The sequence below is a fragment of the Mustela nigripes genome, chromosome 5 (assembly GCF_022355385.1).
Source record: "Mustela nigripes isolate SB6536 chromosome 5, MUSNIG.SB6536, whole genome shotgun sequence".
Classification (NCBI taxonomy): domain Eukaryota; kingdom Metazoa; phylum Chordata; class Mammalia; order Carnivora; family Mustelidae; genus Mustela; species Mustela nigripes.
Window position 1 is genome coordinate 609386 of NC_081561.1, and position 19170 is coordinate 628555.

The window sequence follows — 19170 nt, forward strand, 5'->3', positions numbered from 1 at the left end:
TAGGAGGAGGAACACCCAACAGAGGAAAAATTCAGAGAATGGGCCCTCTCCATCAGAACTATTGGATACGGACATAAACAGTATGTCAGAAAGGGAATTCAGGGTAACAATTATCCAGGCAAAGGCTGCGTTGGAGAAAACCATTAGTGACAATATAGAATCTCTAAGGGTGGAAGTGAGAGCCAATCTGGCAGAAGTTAAAAATGCTATCAGTGAGGGGCGCCTGGGTGGCTCAGTGGGTTAAGCCGCTGCCTTCGGCTCAGGTCATGATCTCAGGGTCCTGAGATTGAGTCCCGCATCGGGCTCTCTGCTCAGCAGGGAGCCTGCTTCCCTCTCTCTCTCTCTCTGCCTGCCTCTCCATCTACTTGTGATTTCTCTCTGTCAAATAAATAAATAAAATCTTAAAAAAAAAATGCTATCAGTGAGATCCACTCTAATCTAAATACTCTAACAGCTAGGGTAACCAAGGCAGAAGATAGAATTAGTGATCTAGAGGACCAACTGATAAGGAAGAAGGAGGAGGAGAAGGCCTGGAACAAGCAGCATAGAAGCCATGAAAACAGAATTAGGGAAATAAGTGACGCAATGAAATGTTCCAATGTCAGAATTATCGGGATCTCTGAAGGGGTGGAATAAGAGAAAAGACTAGAAGATAAAGCTGAACAAATCCTGGATGAAAATTTTCCCAATCTGAGGAATGGAACAAGTGTTCGGGTCCTAGAGGAAGAAAGTTAACCCCCCAAGATCAACGAATCTAGAAACACCTCTAGACACTTGATTGCAAAATTCACAAACCATAAATTTAGACAAAATGTTCAAAGGGCAGCTAAGGAGAAGAGATTCCTTACATACAGAGGTAAGTCCATCAAAATAATGTCAGACCTGTCCACAGAAACCTGGTGAGCCAGAAAGGGCTGGCAAGACATATTCAGGAAATGAATGAAAAAAAAAAAAGAAATGAAAAAAAAAAAAAAAAAAAACATGTAGCCAAGAATACTTTATCAAACAAGGCTGAATAGATGGTGAGATAAAGAGCTTCCAAGACCAGCAAGACCACCAAGCCGGCACTACAAGAAATATTAAGGGGGTTCTATAAAAGAAAAAAGAACCCGTGAGTGACATAGAACAGAAATTTACAGAGACAATCTATAGACAAGGACTTCACAGGCAACATGATGTCAATTAAAACATATCATTCAATAATCACTCTCAAGGTTAATGGCCTAAACGCTCTCATAAAATGGCACAGGGTTGCAGACTGGATAAAACAACAAGGGCGGTCCATATGCTACCTACAAGGGATACATTTGGAACCTAAAGATACATCCAGACTGAAAGTGAAGGGATGAAGAAGCATCTTTCATGCCAACAGGCCTCAAAAGAAAGTGGGGAAGCGATTCTTTTATCAGATAAATTAGATTTTAAACTAAAGACTATAGTCAGAGATAGAGGGACACTACCTCATTCTTAAAGGTTCTATTCACCAAGAAGACCTAACAATTGTAATTATTGCACCCAATATGGGAGCAGCCAACTACATAAGCCAACTGTTAGTCATATTGGTATAATATATTAATAGTAGGGGATCTTTACACATCTCTCACAGTAATAGATCATCTAAGAAGAAAATCAATAAAGAAACAAGAGCATTGAATGACACATTGGACCAGATGGACCTCATAGATACAGACAGAACATTCCACCCTAAAACAACAGAATACTCATTATTCTCAAGTGCCCATGGAACTTTCTCCAGAATAGACCACATACTGGGTCACAAATTAGGGCTCAACCGATACCAAAAGATTGAGATTATTCCCGGCATATTCTCAGACCATAATACTTTGAAACTGGAACTCAACCACAAGAAAAAGTTTGGAAGGAATTCAAACACTTGCAAGCTAAGGACAAACCTGCTCAAGAATGTTTGTATCAAGCAGGAAATCAAAGAAGAACTTAAATAATTCATGGAACCCAATGAGAATGAAGACACATAGGTTCAAAACCTATGGGATACAACAAAAGCAGTCCTAATGGGGAAATACATAGTCATCCAAGCCTCACTCAAAAAAATTGAAAAATCCAGACTATACCAGCTCTCTTTACACCTTAAAGAACTGGAAAATCAATAACAAATTAAGTCAACTCCACGCACAAGAAGGGAAATAAACAAGATTAGAGGAGATATCAATAAATTCGAAACTAGAGATACAGCAGAACACATCAATAAAACTAGAAGCTGGTTCTTAAAAGAATCAATAAGATCAATGAACCACTGGCCAAAGTAATCCAAAAGAAGAGAGAGACGACCTAAATTACTAAAATTATGAGAGAAAAGGGAAAGATCACAACTAACACCAAAGAAATAGAAACAATCATCAGAAATTTTTACCAACAGTTATATGCCAATAAGTTAAGCAACCTGGAAGGAATAGACACATTCCTGGAAACCTATAAACTTCCAAAGCTGAAACTGAAAGAAACTGACAACCTGATTAGACCAGTACCTAGTAATGAGATTGAAACAGTGATCAAAAACCTCCCAAAAGGGGCGCCTGGGTGGCTCAGTGGGTTAAGCCTCTGCCTTCGGCTCAGGTCATGATCCTGGGGTCCTGGGATGGAGCCCCGCATCAGGCTCTCTGCTCAGCAGGGAGCCTGCTTCCCCCTCTCTCTCCGCCTGCTTCTCTGCCTACTTGTGATCTCTGTCTGTCAAATAAATAAATAAAAAATAAAATCTTTAAAAAAAAAAAAAAAACCTCCCAAAAAACAAGAGCCAAGGACCCGATGGATTCCCTAGAGAATTCTACCAACATTCAAAGAAGAAATAATACCATTGTCTTGAAGCTGTTTCAAAAAATAGAAACAGAAGGAAAGCTTCTAGACTCTTTCTATGAAGCCAGCATTACCCTGATCCACAAACTAGGCAAAGACCTGGTCAAAAAGGAGAATTGCAGATCAATATCCCTGATGAATATCTATGCCAAGATTCTCAACATGATCCTAGTTAATAGAATCCAACAGTACATTAAAAAGATTATTCATCATGACTAGGTGGGATTTATCCTTGGGTTGCCAAAATGGTTCAACATTCACAAATCAATCAATGTGATAGAACAAATCAATGAGAGAAAAGAGAACCACATGGTACTCTCAACTGACGCAGAAAAAGCATTTGACAAAATACAGCATCCGTTTCTAATCAAAACACTTTAAAGTACACTGACAGAGGGAACATTCCTCAATTTCATAAAATCTGTCTATGAAAAACCCACAGTAAATATCATTCTCTGTTGGGAAAAGCTGATACCCTTCCCTTTGAGATCAGGAACACAATAAGGATGTCTACTCTTGCCACTGTTGTTCAACATAGCACTAGAAGTCCTAGCAACAGCAATCAGACAACAAAAAGAAATAAAAAGAATTCAAATTGGTAAAGAAGAAGTCAAACTCTCTCTCTTCACAGATGACATAACACTTTATATGGAAAACCCAAAAGACTCCACCCCAAACTACTAGAACTCATACAGAAATTAAGTAATATAGCAGGACACAAAATTAATGTACAGAAATCAGTTGCCTTCTTATATACGAACAATGAAAATACAGAAAGGGAAATTAGAGAATCGATTCCATTTACTACAGCACTAAGAACCATAAGAGACCTTGGAATAAACCTAACCAAAGAGGTAAAAGATCTATACTTGAGGAACTATAGAACACTCATAAAAGAAATTTAAGAAGACACAAAAAGATAGAAAAGCATTCCATTTTCATGGATCAGAAGAATAAACATTGTTAAAATGTCTATACTGCTCAGCACAATCTATTCTTTCAATGCCATCCTGATCAAAATTCCACCAGCAATTTTCTTTCTTTCTTTCCTTTTTTTTTTTTTTAAGACAGCTTCCACCAGCATTTTTCAAATAGCTGGAACAAACAATCCTAAAATTTGTATGGAACCAGAAGAGACCCCAAATTGCTAAGGAAATGTTGAAAAAGAAAAACAAAACTGGGGGCATTATGTTGCCTGACTTCAAGCTTTACTACAAAGCTGTGATCACCAAGACAGCATGGTACTGGGACAAAAACAGAGCAATGGAACAGAGTAGAGGCCCAGATATGGACCCTCAACTCTATGGCCAAATAATCTTCAAACAGAACAGGAAAAAAATACACAATGGAAAAAAGACAATCTCTTCAGTAAATGGTGCTGGGAAAATTGGACAGATATGTACAGAAGAATGAAACTCAACCATTCTCTTACACCATACACAAAGATAAACTCAAAAGGGATGAAAGACCTCACTGTAAGACAGGATTCCATCAAATTCTAGAAGATAACATAGGCAGTAACCTCTTTGACATCAGCCACAGCAACTTCTTTTAAGACAGGTCTCCAAAGGCAAGGGAAACAAAAGCAAAAATGACCTTTTGGGACTTCATCAAGATCAAAAGCTTATGCACAAAAAGGAAACAGCCAACAAAACAAAGAGGCAACCCATGGAATATTCACAAATATTGAGAATGTAGGTTTCACAAATATTGAGAAGATATTCACAAATGACACTACAGATAAAGGGCTGATATTCAAGATCTATAAAGAACTCCTCAAACTCTACACTCTAAAAACAGATAATCATGTAAAATAAATGGGCAGAACACATGAACAGACACTTCTCCAAAGACGACATACAAACGGCTAACAAACACTTGAAAAAAATTTTCATCATCATTAACCATCAGGGAGATTCAATCCAAACCACACTGATTACCACCTTACACCAGTTAGAATAGCCAAAAATTAACAAGACAGTAAACAACAAGTGTTGAAGAGGATATGGAGAAAGGGGAATCCTCTTACACTGTTGTTGGGAATGCAAGATGGTGTAGCCACTTTGGAAAACAGTGTGGAGATTCCTTAAGAAATTAAAAACAGAGCTTTTCTATGACCTTGCAATTGCACTATTGGGTATTTACACCAAAGATACATATGCAGTGAAAAGAAGGGCCATCTGTAACCCAATGTTCATAGCACCAATGGCCACGGTCACCAAACTGTGGAAAGAGCCAAGATGCCCTTCAACAGACGAATGGATAAAGAAGACATGGTCCATATATACAATGGAATATTATGCCTCCATCAGAAAGGATGAATACCCAACTTTTGCATCAACATATACGGGACTGAAGGAGATTATGCTGAATGAAATAAGTCAAGCAGAGAGAGTCAATTATCATATAGTTTCACTTACTTGTGGAGTATAAGGAATAACATGGAGGACATTGGGAGAAGAAGAGGAGAAGGGAGTTGGGGGAAATCGGAGGGGGAGACAAACCAGGAGAGACTGTGGAGGGGGAGATGAACCTGGAGAGACTGTGGACTCTGAGAAACAAACTGAGGGTTTTGGAGGGGAGGGGAGTCAGGGGTTGGGTGAGCCTGGTGAAGGGTATTAAGGAGGGCAGGTATTGCATGGAGCACTGGATGTGATATATAAACAATGAATCTTGGAATGTTGAAAAAACAATGTTTAAATTAAAAAAAAAAATAAACGAAATAAAAACAATTTAAAAATGTCTATACATTAAGGAAACAAATTAATAATAAAAAAAAATTCTTACTGAAGTGAAGACAGTGTGGCCTCAGTATATACTTAAACTTATAGGTACTTACATATAGGTACTTAACTTACTATTTAAAGATACCTGGTTGTTTTTTTTTTCTTAAAAGAGGGTTTTTTTTTAAGAGCTTTTAAAAAGAGTTGGGCTTTTATTAATATAGTTTACTTTTTACTAAGCATTAATTTGATTTTTATTAGTTAAGGTAATTTTAGGGGAAAAAAATATACCCAACACCTTTTCCTGAAATGTCTAAAGCTATGCTATTTCTATTTAATTTCTTTCCCATATAAAGATGACAGCACAGATGGTAGATATTTAACTATTGTATAGGGGCTGATGGGGTGATACTTAAAAAGAATGATGCAGTATCATCAGTCCCTTCCAAACCAAAAAGACAACGGGTCACATATACAGAATTAGCCACATGTGTAAGATACTAACGGCTATAAAAGGATTTTTAAAATTCTAGAATATTACCTATTGGGATTTAGTTTCTAATCGGCCCTGGAGACTGGGCATCATGAAAGGCAAAGTAGTCTCCTATTTCACATATATGCAGTGGATTGACAAAAGCCTCATAGACAAGTATTTAAAGTATCCAGCCTTCTAAGAGGTTTCAGCCTGGTCTGCAACAAATATTTATGGCACATTTCAGATCTTTACTTTTATAAATACAGACTGAATGTCACACCCTGTAAATGCTCCACAAGCAGAGTGTCAGGTTTCCATTGGGAAGGCCCGGCAGATGGCTGTGAGGGTCACCTTACCTGAGAGGGCATCCTGGGCTTCAAAGAAAGTACTAAGACCTCCTTTCACATATGCCAGGCTGCCTTCACTTTTCTTGTTAGCCTGTCTCTTCAGGTTGGTAACTGCCATTTTGAGCTGTTCAAAACTGAAATGAAATTAAGAAACCAAAAGTTTGAGACTCCTAAAAAGCAAAAAAGAATTAAGATAATGCATTAAATATAAAATATGGAAGCCTAAATTAAGAAAGACACGAATTGATATAACATGTAATCTGATGAAAACAAAAAGCTTTCAAATTCTTATCTACACCTAAACTTTCATTTATTATGAATGACAAAATTAAAGCAACTACAGAACTATATATAGTACTGTAGCCTTCATATCTTCATTCCAAATATGTCAGACCCCTAAGAAGTTAATATACATGTGGGTATTTCTATAAGCAATATATATCATGTGTTGATATGCCAGGTAAGGAGTCATGAATATCAATTCCCTGTGGGCAGACCTAGATCAATGCAGTGGTTATCAAGTTATCTAAGACAGAACTCCTCTGTAAGTTCATTTCTGTATTCTGTATATAAATTAAGCATACCATTATTCACCACATCAATAACCAGTCCTCTGTCATTAACAAAGAAATTACAGAAAAACTGGGGGTCAAGGGGCACTTGGGTGGCTCAGTTGTTAAGCAACTGCCTTTGGCTAGGGTCATGATCTTGGAGTCCTGGGATCAAGGCCCAGGTGGAGCTCCCTAAACAGTAGAGTCTGTTTCTCCTTCTTCCTCTACCCCTCCCCTTGCTCCTGCTCTCTCTCTCTCTCTCTCTCTCTCAAATAAATAAATAAAAATTTTTAAAAAAGAAAAAAAAAAAAAACAAACACTTGGGGCGTCAACTCACAATTTAAATAACTTAAAAGACCAAAATATTTCATCTCTACATCTCAAGCAGAGAAAAATAGGTAGGTCTCTATATTTTATAAGTTTTATTTTCAGGTAGGCTAAGAAAATCTGGCTATAAAACTTTGAATATATTCTTCAGTGCCATGACAGCCCTACACAGAAAGCAGAGATCAATTCTGACTTATAGTAATACAAAAAGCACATCCATAATGTAAAATTAGAACCATCTTCTGCAATGAAAGATCTGACATTTATTTTAAAAATTTATCAGGATTGGGAAACCTGGGTGGCACAGTCACTTAAGTGTCCAATTCTTGATTTTGGCTCAGGTCAAGATCTCAGGGCTATGAGATAGAACCCTGACTCAGGCTCCACGCTCAGTGGAGAGTCTGCTCAAGATTCTCTCTTTCATCTTCTCCCTCTGCCCTACCCCTGAGTGCATGCTCTCTCTCTCTCTCTCTCTCAAAATAAATAAATTTTAAAATTTATCAGGATTCTCTCTCTCTCTCTCCATATATACACACACACATACATACATATATACCAACTTCTCTGTCTCTGTCTCTCTTTATATATATACCAACTCTTCATGTTTTCTAATGGTTTTCACTGTAAGTGGTAAAGGAAAAATTTCTCCTAATGTATATCTTAACAAGCTGTCTTTTCAAGAATGTAAATTTTAAGGAATAAACCATTCATTTATTCAAACACTGTTACTAAATACAGTTTTTAAAATCAATCTTGCAAAAAAGTTACAAACATTTTCTTGTACAGAGTGCGGTAAAATGTAATTGGCAGACAAAAGGGAGCACTTCAATTTGGATATATGACCTTGACCATTTTTTGTTTAATTTTAAGGCAAGTTTTTGCAAAATGACAAATCAACTCATCTTCCTTTGTTCTAGGGAAGGAGGCAAGCTGCTAATTTATACCAAGACTTGAAAGCTGTATGATTTGAAAAGAAAAAGTTTACATTTAGATACATCAGTTTAGGTACCCAGTTGAGACTCCACAAAATTTTAATGTGTTGCACAAATATGAATCATACAGAAACAATAAGATAGCAGGAATTAAGAATCTGCTAATTAATAATACCATTTCATAAATAAGGGGGAAAACATTCTGTGATATTCATGATCTCACCTAAAGTCAAAGGACTATGGCAGAGTCCTTAGTGGCAGAGGCAGACCTAAAATCCACATTATTATATAATCCTATTAGGTACATCCATGTGAAACCATGCATAATCAGTAGTCGAACATCCACTGACCTGGTGGTTGAGTGGTTCTCTATAAGATACCAGGCAGCTGAAAAATTCTCACTTGTAAAATCAGCACTCATTCCAGGAAACAGAATTTCTAAGTCCTTCTGGGGAAATTTACTTCTAAGGGAGAAAAAAGGTTTAAAATATACTTGAAATGCTATTACTACAATAATGCAACAGACATCCCAGAGTACCTAGGAAAATAAGCATGACTATAAACCATCACAATTATATATCATACGTTATGGACTCTATATTTACATGTGTATACAAAGTATATTTCCTAAACTGCAGCTGATTTATCATATAAGCTTTGTATAAAGATGAAATTAAAATACAGAAATTATATCAATATAGAGTTTAAAGTTCATGATATCTATCTAAATATGCAATCATTCTCTATTCAATGGATAAAAATCAAAATTTGGATACAGTGAAATTTAAGAGCATTAGTTTGTTAAAATGGTTTTTGTTCAAGACTTGTATGAAAATTGTTTTAAAAATGCTAATGCCTACTAATAAAAATTAGAGCTAATTATAAAATACTAATTTTAGATGTCTATATCTAGAATATTATTTTAAGTAAAGTTTGTAACAGGCAATACCTTACCAGCCGCTTACTTTCTTGCCTACATTTTTATGACCAACTTGTGGATCATTTTGTTTATTTGTTCAAATAATAAATACTACCACAGTTCAGACTCCATGCTGGAAGTTAGAAAGCTGTGTCTAAGAGCAAAAGTAACATGGGCAAACCCTGTTTACAGGCTTATGAGCTAGCAGCCCTCACTATATCCCTATCTGTCCATCTGCAGAGGATGAAGCCCAAGTTCTATAGTCAAGTCTCTCTGTGATTCAAACCTGCTTATCTCTTTGGACTCATTCTTGCTACTCTAATCCTTAAAACTAAAGCTTTTTCAATTTAGGATTTAGGATTATACTTCAATTTAGGATTATACTTTCCTGCACACATCATGTTAATTTTTATTTTGTTGTTCTGATCTTGTTCTTGCCTCTGACTGAAAGGTGTTCCCCCAGTCCCATATATCACAGCATTGTTGTATAGTCCAGTGTATTTGGAGTAAGACTGGGGGAAGTGGGGATTATCACCACCCTGGAAGAAAATGTGGGCAGGTGTAATGACTTCTACTCACTCTCTTCTGAGAGAGTTGATGTCACATTACTACAAGCACAGCCTCAATTCAGAAATTAAGCAGTGAGGCTGGTGGGAATGCAAACTGGAGCAGCCACTCTGGAAAACAGTATGGAGGTTCCGTAGCAAGTTAAAAACAGAACTGCGACGCAGAAACTATACTACTAGGCATCCACCCAAAGGATACAAAAATGCTGATTAAGAAGGGGAACATGCATCCCAACGTGTATAGCACCATTATCAAGAATAGCCACACTATTGAGAGAGCCCAAATATCCAACGACTGAGGAACAGATAAAGAAGATGTGGTATATATACACAATGGATTATTACTGAGCCATCAAAAAGAATGGAATCTTACCATTTGCAATGACATGGATGGAGCTAGAGAATGTTATGCTAAGTGAAATAAGTCAGAGAAAGACAAATACCGTATGATTTCACTTATATGTGAAATTTAAGGGGAAAAAAAAACCAGATGAACAGAGAGGAAGGGAAGGAAAAATAAAACAATGTAAAAACAGAGAGGAAAGCAAACCATAAAAGACTCTTAACTATAGACAACAAACTCAGGATTGCTGGAGGGGTGGTGGGTGGGGGTGGTGGGCACTAAAGTGGAGGGCACTTGTGGTCAACAGTGGATGTTACATTTAAGTGATGAATCACTAAATTTTACTCCTGAAACCAATACTATACTACATGCTAACTTGAATTTAACTTTTTAAAAAAATGAAGAAATAGAAAGAGATATAATGATTAAAAAAAAAGAAAGAAAGAAAGAAAGAAACTAAGCAATGTGGTCCAAGATCCCATCTTTTTAAAAATACTCTCTGATCTCTAATGGAGCTCTATGACTGTAGGTGACCAGTCACCTTGCATACAACTTACAATACCCTGGAGCCTGCTCTCTCCAGTGAGGTGCTTATCTGGTCCCAGGAAACATCTTTCGAAGGACTGATGCCTTTAATGTCAAGGTACACCACAGTGCTCTCAGGTGCCAGGGTTTCTGTTTCACAAATTCAAGGAACACTTCTACCTGGTGGCTCCAAGGAGGCCAAACTCACCAGTTATAATTGAAGAAGAATACACATTCACCACACCTCCCCGTCACAGCCTAGCAAAGCTTTCACCAAAGATTCTCACAAACCCTCTCCCTTTATTCCTGGCTCCCTTCATTGATTCACACTCCCTAAAAGGGCAAGGGATGCAAACAACAAAACCAACTATGCTTTCCTCTGTAAACCCTGCGCTTTAATGAAGAACCCAACATCTGTTGTGTCAGTACCTCAGTCAAGGGAGAGAGATACCCACTCTATTTCCTATCACTTACCTTTCTCACTATGATCTTTTCTTTTTCTTTCTTTCTTTTTTTTAATAAAGGGGATAGGAAAGCACTGCTTAGCACTACAGTAACAGACAAGGTAAAATGAGATTTTAAGAGAGTCATGGACATCCAGCTGGCATCACCTCAGTGTTAATAACTCAGAGACTAAGTCAATCTCACATCTTTCCTCACTGGCTTCAAAAGTTAAAAGACTACAGTCTGCATATCCTTGATGTGTGTATGTTCAATAACCTTAATGGTCATTTTTACCAGACAGGATCTCTGAGAGGGAGCTGGAGAACTCTGTATTTTTATAAGTTTATTTTGTTTGGGATTCTTCTTGTTGGTTTGATACTTTACTTAGTTAGTAATAAAAATCCTATAACTGGGGTGCCTGCTGGCTCAGTGGGTTAAAGCCTCTGCCTTCGACTCAGGTCATGACCCCAGGGTCCTGGGATGGAGCCCCACATCAGGCTCTCTGCTCAACAGGGAGCCTGCTTCCCCCTCTCTCTCTGCCTGCCTCTCTGCATACTTGTGATCTCTGTCAAATAAATAAAATCTTTTTTAAAAAAATCCTACCACCTTTGGAAGTTTTTCTCATTTTACTTATTTGTATAGCATGTCTTCAAGTTAGAACTTTTGAGGACTATAATGACTGAGTGGCTGAGCCCTAGCTAGGTAACTAGAAACACTTCCTTCTGATCTGCATAGGCCATACTCCATAGTTCTACTTTAATTGGTGGGCAATGTCTGTCTAGAGTGCTAAGTCAAGGATCATGTGTCTAAATTGGAAAGAACAGCAAGATGAATTAGAGGGGGTATGTCAATGGTATGAGGGCAAAGTACTTGGAAAAATACCTACCACATTTTTGTCAACCTTACTTCTATACGATACTTAAACTGGAATTCTGTGTGGTCTTAACACTTGCCTTGTTCAGAAAGTTAAATTATCTTAACAAAATCAAAAAGCACTACAGAATCATCTGATATCAACTAAATCCCTACTATTAACAGTCTTGATGACTTATGTGAAATCCTCTTCTAACAAGAATCAGTCCCAAACTCACAGATTAGAGACACGGCTGACAAAAAAGCAGAGAAAAGGGACTCTGAAAAGCCAAACTGAATTTCTTTTTTTTTTTTTTTTTTTTGGTTAAGATTTTATTTATTTATTTGACAGAGATCACAAGTAGGCAGAAAGGTAGGCAGAGAGAGAGGTGGGGGAAGCAGGCTCCCCGCTGAGCAGAGCACCCTATGGGGGGCTTGATCCCAGGACCTTGGAATCATGACCTGAGCCGAAGGCAGAGGCTTTAACCTACTGAGTCACCCAGGCGCCCCTCAAACTGAACTTCTTTATCCTTCACTCAATCCCTGTAGTTTTATTACAACTGGGTGGTTCCCTACCCGTATAGAAGTGTGAAGAGGGATTAACAGTATCAAAAAAGGATCTATGATACACTAATAGCAAGTAAAAGAAACAAGTACAAAATGCAGACACAAAACCAAATCCAGCAGTTGTATGTGTTTGTGAAATGGCTGAGACAACAGATAACCCATGGGTTTAATAGCTAAATCATGTTCAACATACCAAAAAAAAAAAAAACCAAACAAATAAAAAACTGTATTTGTCTTTTTCTGTGTGATATAATGAAATCAAGGTGCATCCATGTTGTTATAAATTGACAGAGTATCCTTCTTTCTCATGGCTGAATAATATTCCATTATACATATATGCATCTTCTTCATTTATCCACTAATGAACAGTTAGAGCTGTTTCCACACCTTAGCGGTTGTGAGTAAAGCTGCAATGACCATGGAAGTGCAAATATCTCAATATTCTGTTTTCATTTCCTTTAGATATACACCCAGAAGTAGAATTGCTGGATCATATGGTAGGTCTTTTTTTTTTAACTTTCTGAGGAATCTCCATACTGTTCTCCATAATGGCTGTACCAGTTTACATTCCTCTTAACAGGACACCAGGATTCCCTTTTCTCCAAATCCTCGCCAACATCTATCATCTATTGACTTTTTTATAGTTGTCTAACATAGTTGTGAGATGATATATCTCAATGTGGTTCTGATTTGCACTTTCCTGATGATTAGTCATTTTACCTTTTCATATGTCTGTTGGCCATTTATATATCTTTTTGGAAAATGTCTATTCAGCTCCTCTGCACATTTTTTAATCAACTGGTTTTGTTTTTCTTTTTTGCTGTTGAGTTGCATTCTTTGTGTACTTTGGATATTAACCCCTTTTCAAATTTGCAAGTTTACATTAGCTCTTTATCAATAAGGAATATAAACCCTTTATTGGATTTGTAAAAATATGTGAAACATAATAAAAAATGTCAAACTCATAGAAACAGAGAGCAGCAAAGTGATTAAAGGGGCTAGAGGGTGGAGGAAATAAGAAGAGATTGGTAAAACAGTACAAACTTTCAGCCATAAGATGAATAAAGTCTTGAAGGAACAAATGTAAAACATAATGACTATAGTTGGTAACACAGTATTAATCCATTGAAGTTTGCTAAAAGAGTAGAACTTGAATGTCCTCACAAAAAAAGGAAGGGAGGGAGGGAGGGAGGAAGGAAGGAAGAAGGAGTAAGGGAAAGGGAAGAAAAAAGGTAAAGAAAGGATAAGGGAAGGGGGGAGGGAAGAGGAAAAGGAAAGAAAGGAAAAGGAAAAAAGAAAAGAATAAAAGAAATACATAAGGTATTGGAGGTGTTACATGTGTTAGTTAACTAGATGGTAAGAATCCTTTCACCATGTATTCATGTATCAAATCACCAAGATGTTATTTACAAAATATTGTCAATTATGCCTCAAGAAAGCTGAAAATACGTAAACACACACACACACACACACACACACACACACACACACACACCCCAGGACAAAGAAAAACAAAACAAAACAAAAAACCCTAGACATACATTGCACATATGAAAAAGGTCATACGCTAAACAGTAAAAATGCTTAAACTGGTGATCCTAAACAATGCAAATATATAGCTATCTAGACCTTCCCCAATTTAAAATTCATCTGACTTGTATACTTTATAAACATCTCATTAACATTCTACCAAACTGCATTTTTACAAGTATATACAGAACTGTCTTATCACAAGACAAAGACCTGATTCTGGTAAGGCTCTAGGAGATGAGCTGTTAAGATACTCTCCCACCCCAGGAATCTCTCCCCATCTCCTTCCTCCTCAAGAGGAAGCAGGAATGGGGCCTAGCCACATTACTAGTAGTGGAGTCTCCTGGTGATAAAAAAAAGCACATGGGGCATGGCCAGGCTTTGCACTTCATCTCTTCAATCACGGGTGCACTATTCACTGTCAGGACAAGAGTGAGAGGAAAAGAGGGCAGATCTTGAAATTGAGCTTTGGCATTAGTGTGAGTGGTGAGGAGTCACTTCAGACATTAGGGATAGGTCATTTCCTTCTACCAGAGAGCTCTAAAAGGCTGAGATGTGAAGCATCCATCGGCCCACCAGTATCTTATTTCCCATGTACAAATTATCTCTTATACATATAGCTCCTTCAGGCACCTAAATGGGTCAAGGGGAGTTTGAAAAGTACTGAATCTCCTGGTCAATATACTATCTCCTCATATCTCTTCATATTCACCTCTAAGACTGAGTTTTACTTTACAGTGATTTCCTACTTAGACATTAAAACTCTTACCAATCTTACTATATAAATTTAAATTGGAAGAAGCATCTTAAGACCTAAACTAAGAATCAGAGTTATAAGAATAAGACAGAAATTATATTAAAGATGACAAAATTGGGGGTTCCTGAGTGGCTCAGTCAGTTGAGTGCCCAGCTCTTGGTTTTGGCTCAGGTCTTTATCTGATGGGTAATAGGATAGGTCTCCCTGGTCAGCAGGAGTATGCTTGGAGATTCTCTCCCTCTGGCCCTCCTTACAACTTACATGCTCTCTCTCTCTCACAAATAATCTTTTTTAAAAAGTAACAAAACTCTAAGAGAGGTCAAATAACTTGCCTCAAATCACACAAGTAAGTCCACTTTTGGCTAGTGATCCAACATGCATTCTCCACCCTCAGGCCAAATAATCCTGCTCAATAGAAAAACTGTATCTTCCTTGAGTAAAATCAATTATCCTAAGCAAATCATACTTATCATGTTCACTTTGTTCTCTCTATGGAGTGATCTTGTTTTGACCCGACAAGTCTGAGGAAAGATCTACTGGAGTATTTCTGGGAAAGGTCCTTGTACTTGTAAGGAGAATCAAGAAGAGATACTGTCTTTTTGCATCTAGACATTATTGGGTTTTATTAATTATTGTGTATTCTTGCTTCAGTATTTGGTTTTTATTTTATTCCTTATTATATATTATTATTGCTTCAATATTCAATTTTTATACTATTCCTTATTATGTGTTACTATTGCTTCAATATCAGAATTGCTTTAGCCAATTTGCAATTACGAAGAAAATCAGTGTTATGCTAAGTGCAGCAGAATAGAGCACCAAGGTTCCTTGTACCTTGGTGACATTACTAGGTCACTGACTCAACCAATAATGGAGTCCACCATCTTTGGACTTTGCATATTATGAGTAAATAAATACTTTTTAAGCTTAAATTAATTTTCATTTTCTGTTACTTATAGCTGAAGGCATCCCAATTCAGTATTCTATCCTAAAATATATGCTTAAATATACTGATCTTTTACACAAACAGCTCAAAATGAATGTGAAACAGAAGATCTGAAATAAAACACACAGTGAATGACAATGCCTAGAAGCAATGAAGCTCTACAGGGAACATATCTGCAAAAGCAGAGATGACTCATTGCATTATATAATTGGGAAGCAATAATAGTAAGTAGTGATTAAGAGCATGCACTCTGGGTTCAATCTCAAAAGCTTGCTAGATTTGTCTGTATAAACTTTTGGTAGTTATTTAAACTCTCTAAGTTCCCAGAATTGGATAATAGGATCGTACCTTCCTCCCAGGAATGTTCTGAGGATTAAAATAAATAAATGCAAGTAGATGGCTTAGCATTTTCTAACACACGATAAATGCACAAAAGTGTTTATTATTTCTATTTTTAATACTTAGTTCTTTATATTTCACGACTATTTTCTTAAGTATCCTTCCTTTTGACTGTCATAACAACATTGTGAGTTACATATTCCCATATTACAGTGAGGAAACAGCCTAAGAGAGGTTGCATGTAAATAGTCAAGATTTGAACCTAGGTACCTCTATTATCAAAGAAGGAACAAGTAACTCTTAGGAATAAAATGAAACCACATTTACAAAGACAGAAATTTAAGAAGAGTGAAGGGAGAACTGATTTACAATGCAGAAAATTGCTGATTGTCCTAATTACAGTATTAGCAAAGGAAGAAGCAGCACTGTGTCAATGGCACTGACAAAGTTTGTGAGTTAAAACTAAAATGTTGGAGGGAGGAGTCAAGATGGCGGAGAAGTAGCACGCTGAGACTACTTCAGCTAGCCGGAGATCAGCTAGATAGCTTATCTAAAGATTGCAAACACCTGAAAATCCATCAGAAGATCGAAGAGAAGGAGAACAGCAATTCTGGAAATAGAAAAACAACCACTTTCTGAAAGGTAGGACCGGCAGAGAAGTGAATCCAAAGCGATGGGAAGATAGACCCCGGGGGGAGGGGCCGGCTCCCAGCAAGCGGCAGAGCAACAGAGCACAAAATCAGGACTTTTAAAAGTCTGTTCCGCTGAGGGACATCGCTCCAGAGGCTAAACCGGGGTGAAGCCCACGCGGGGTCACAGAAGGATTGGGGGTGTCTGAGTGGCGCAGAGCTTGCGGGTACTGGAATGGGAAAACCGGATACAGAGACAGAGCCGACAGTAAGCTCACAGCTCGGGGTTACCTTGAACCGGTCGCAGGCTCGGTGAGCTCGGAGCGCGGCAGGAGGTCAGGCAGACGGGAGTAACTGGGCGCTGTTCTCTGAGGGCGCACTGAGGAGTGGGGCCCCAGGCTCTCGGCACCTCCGGGCCGGAGACCAGGAGGCCGCCATTTGTATTCCTGTCCTCCGGAACTCTACCGAAAGCGCTCAGGGAACAAAAGCTCCTGAAAGCAAGCCCGAGCGGATTACTCACCCCGGCCCCTGGTAAGGGCGGTGCAATTCCGCCTGGGGCAAAGACACTTGAGAATCACTACAACAGGCCCCTCCCCCAGATGATCAACAAGAAATCCAGCCAAGACCAAGTTCACCTACAAGGAGTGCGGTTTCAATACCAAGGAGAGCAGCAGAATTCCAGAGGAGGAGAAAGCAAAGCACGGAACTCATGGCTTTTTCCCTGTGATTTTTTTTTAGTCTTGCAGTTAATTTAATTTTTTTCTTTTTCATTTTTTGTTTTTTTTCTCGCCTTCTGGTAAAATTCTTTTTTTAACTTTTACCTTTTTCTTTTTTAACGTTTTTTAACTAGGTTATCTAATATATATATTTTTTCTTTTTTATATTTTTCTTTATTTATTTTCCTTTATTTTAATTTGTTTCTTTTTTTTTTCTTTCTTCCTTTGTGAACCTCTTTTTATCCCCTTTCTCCTCCGTCACGATTTGGGATCTCTTCTAATTTGGTTAAAGCATATTTTCCTGGGGTTGTTGCTACCCTTTTAGTATTTTACTTGCTCCTTCATATACTCTTATCTGGACAAAATGACAAGACGGAAAAATTCAACACAAAAAAAAGAACAAGAGGCAGTACCGAAGGCTAGGGACCTAATCAATACAGACATTGGTAATATGTCAGATCTAGAGTTCAGAATGACAATTCTCAAGGTTCTAGCCGGGCTCGAAAAAGGCATGGAAGATATTAGAGAAACCCTCTAGAGAGATATAAAAGCCCTTTCTGGAGAAATAAAAGAACTAAAATCTAACCAAGTTTAAATCAAAAAAGCTATTAATGAGGTGCAATCAAAAATGGAGGCTCTCACTGCTAGGATAAATGAGGCAGAAGAAAGAATTAGTGATATAGAAGACCAAATGACAGAGAATAAAGAAGCTGAGCAAAAGAGGGACAAACAGCTACTGGACCGCGAGGGGAAAATTCAAGAGATAAGTGACAACAAAAGATGAAACAACATTAGAATAATTGGGATTCCAGAAGAAGAAGAAAGAGAGAGGGGAGCAAAAGGTATACTGGAGAGAATTATTGGGGAGAATTTCCCCAATATGGCAAAGGGAACAAGCATCAAAATTCAGGAGGTTCAGAGAACGCCCATCAAAATCAATAAGAATAGGCCCACACCCCATCACCTAATAGTAAAATTCAAAAGTCTCAGTGACAAAGAGAAAATCCAGAAAGCAGCCCGGGAAAAGAAGTCTGTAACATACAATGGTAAAAATATTAGATTGGCAGCTGACTTATCCACAGAGACCTGGCAGGCCAGAAAGAGCGGGCATGATATTTTCAGAGCACTAAACGAGAAAAATATGCAGCCAAGAATACTATATCCAGCTAGGCTATCATTGAAAATAGAAGGAGATATTAAAAGCTTCCAGGACAAACAAAAACTGAAAGAATTTGCAAAAACCAAACCAGCTCTACAGGAAATATTGAAAGGGGTCCTCTAAGTAAAGAGAGAGCCTACAAGTGGTAGATCAGAAAGGAACAGAGACCACATACAGTAACAGTCACCTTACAGGCAATACAATGGCACTAAATTCATATCTCTCAATAGTTACCCTGAATGTTAATGAGCTAAATGCCCCTGTCAAAAGACACAGGCTATCAGAATGGATAAAAAAACAAAACCCATCTATATGTTGCCTCCATGAAACTCATTTTAAGCCCAAAGACACCTCCAGATTTAAAGTGAGGGGGTGCAAAAAATTTACCATGCTAATGGACAACAGAAGAAAGCAGGGGTGGCAATCCTTATATCAGATCAATTAGATTTTAAGCCAAAGACTATAATAAGAGATGAGGAAGGACACTATATCATACTCAAAGGGTCTGTCCAACAAGAAGATTTAACAATTTTAAGTATCTATGACCCCAACGTGGGAGCAGCCAACTATATAAACCAATTAATAACAAAATCAAAGAAACACATCAACACTAATACAATAATAGTAGGGGACTTTAACACTCCCCTCACTGAAATGGACAGATCATCCAAGCAAAAGATCAGCAAGGAAA

At 37.7% G+C, this 19170-nt stretch overlaps 1 protein-coding gene across 5 annotated transcripts in view; it reads right to left on the minus strand.

The window, feature by feature from the left end:
- The window catches only part of EXOC2 (exocyst complex component 2), a 286884-nt gene that overhangs the window by 200191 nt on the left and 67523 nt on the right, over nt 1-19170 (minus strand). For all 5 annotated transcript variants that reach the window (XM_059399325.1, XM_059399328.1, XM_059399324.1 and 2 more), the window contains 2 exons: nt 8538-8651; nt 6387-6511 (listed from right to left, as the gene is read on the minus strand). In XM_059399325.1, the coding sequence (XP_059255308.1) occupies nt 6387-6511; nt 8538-8651 (239 nt within the window). The remainder of the gene's footprint in view (nt 1-6386; nt 6512-8537; nt 8652-19170) is intronic.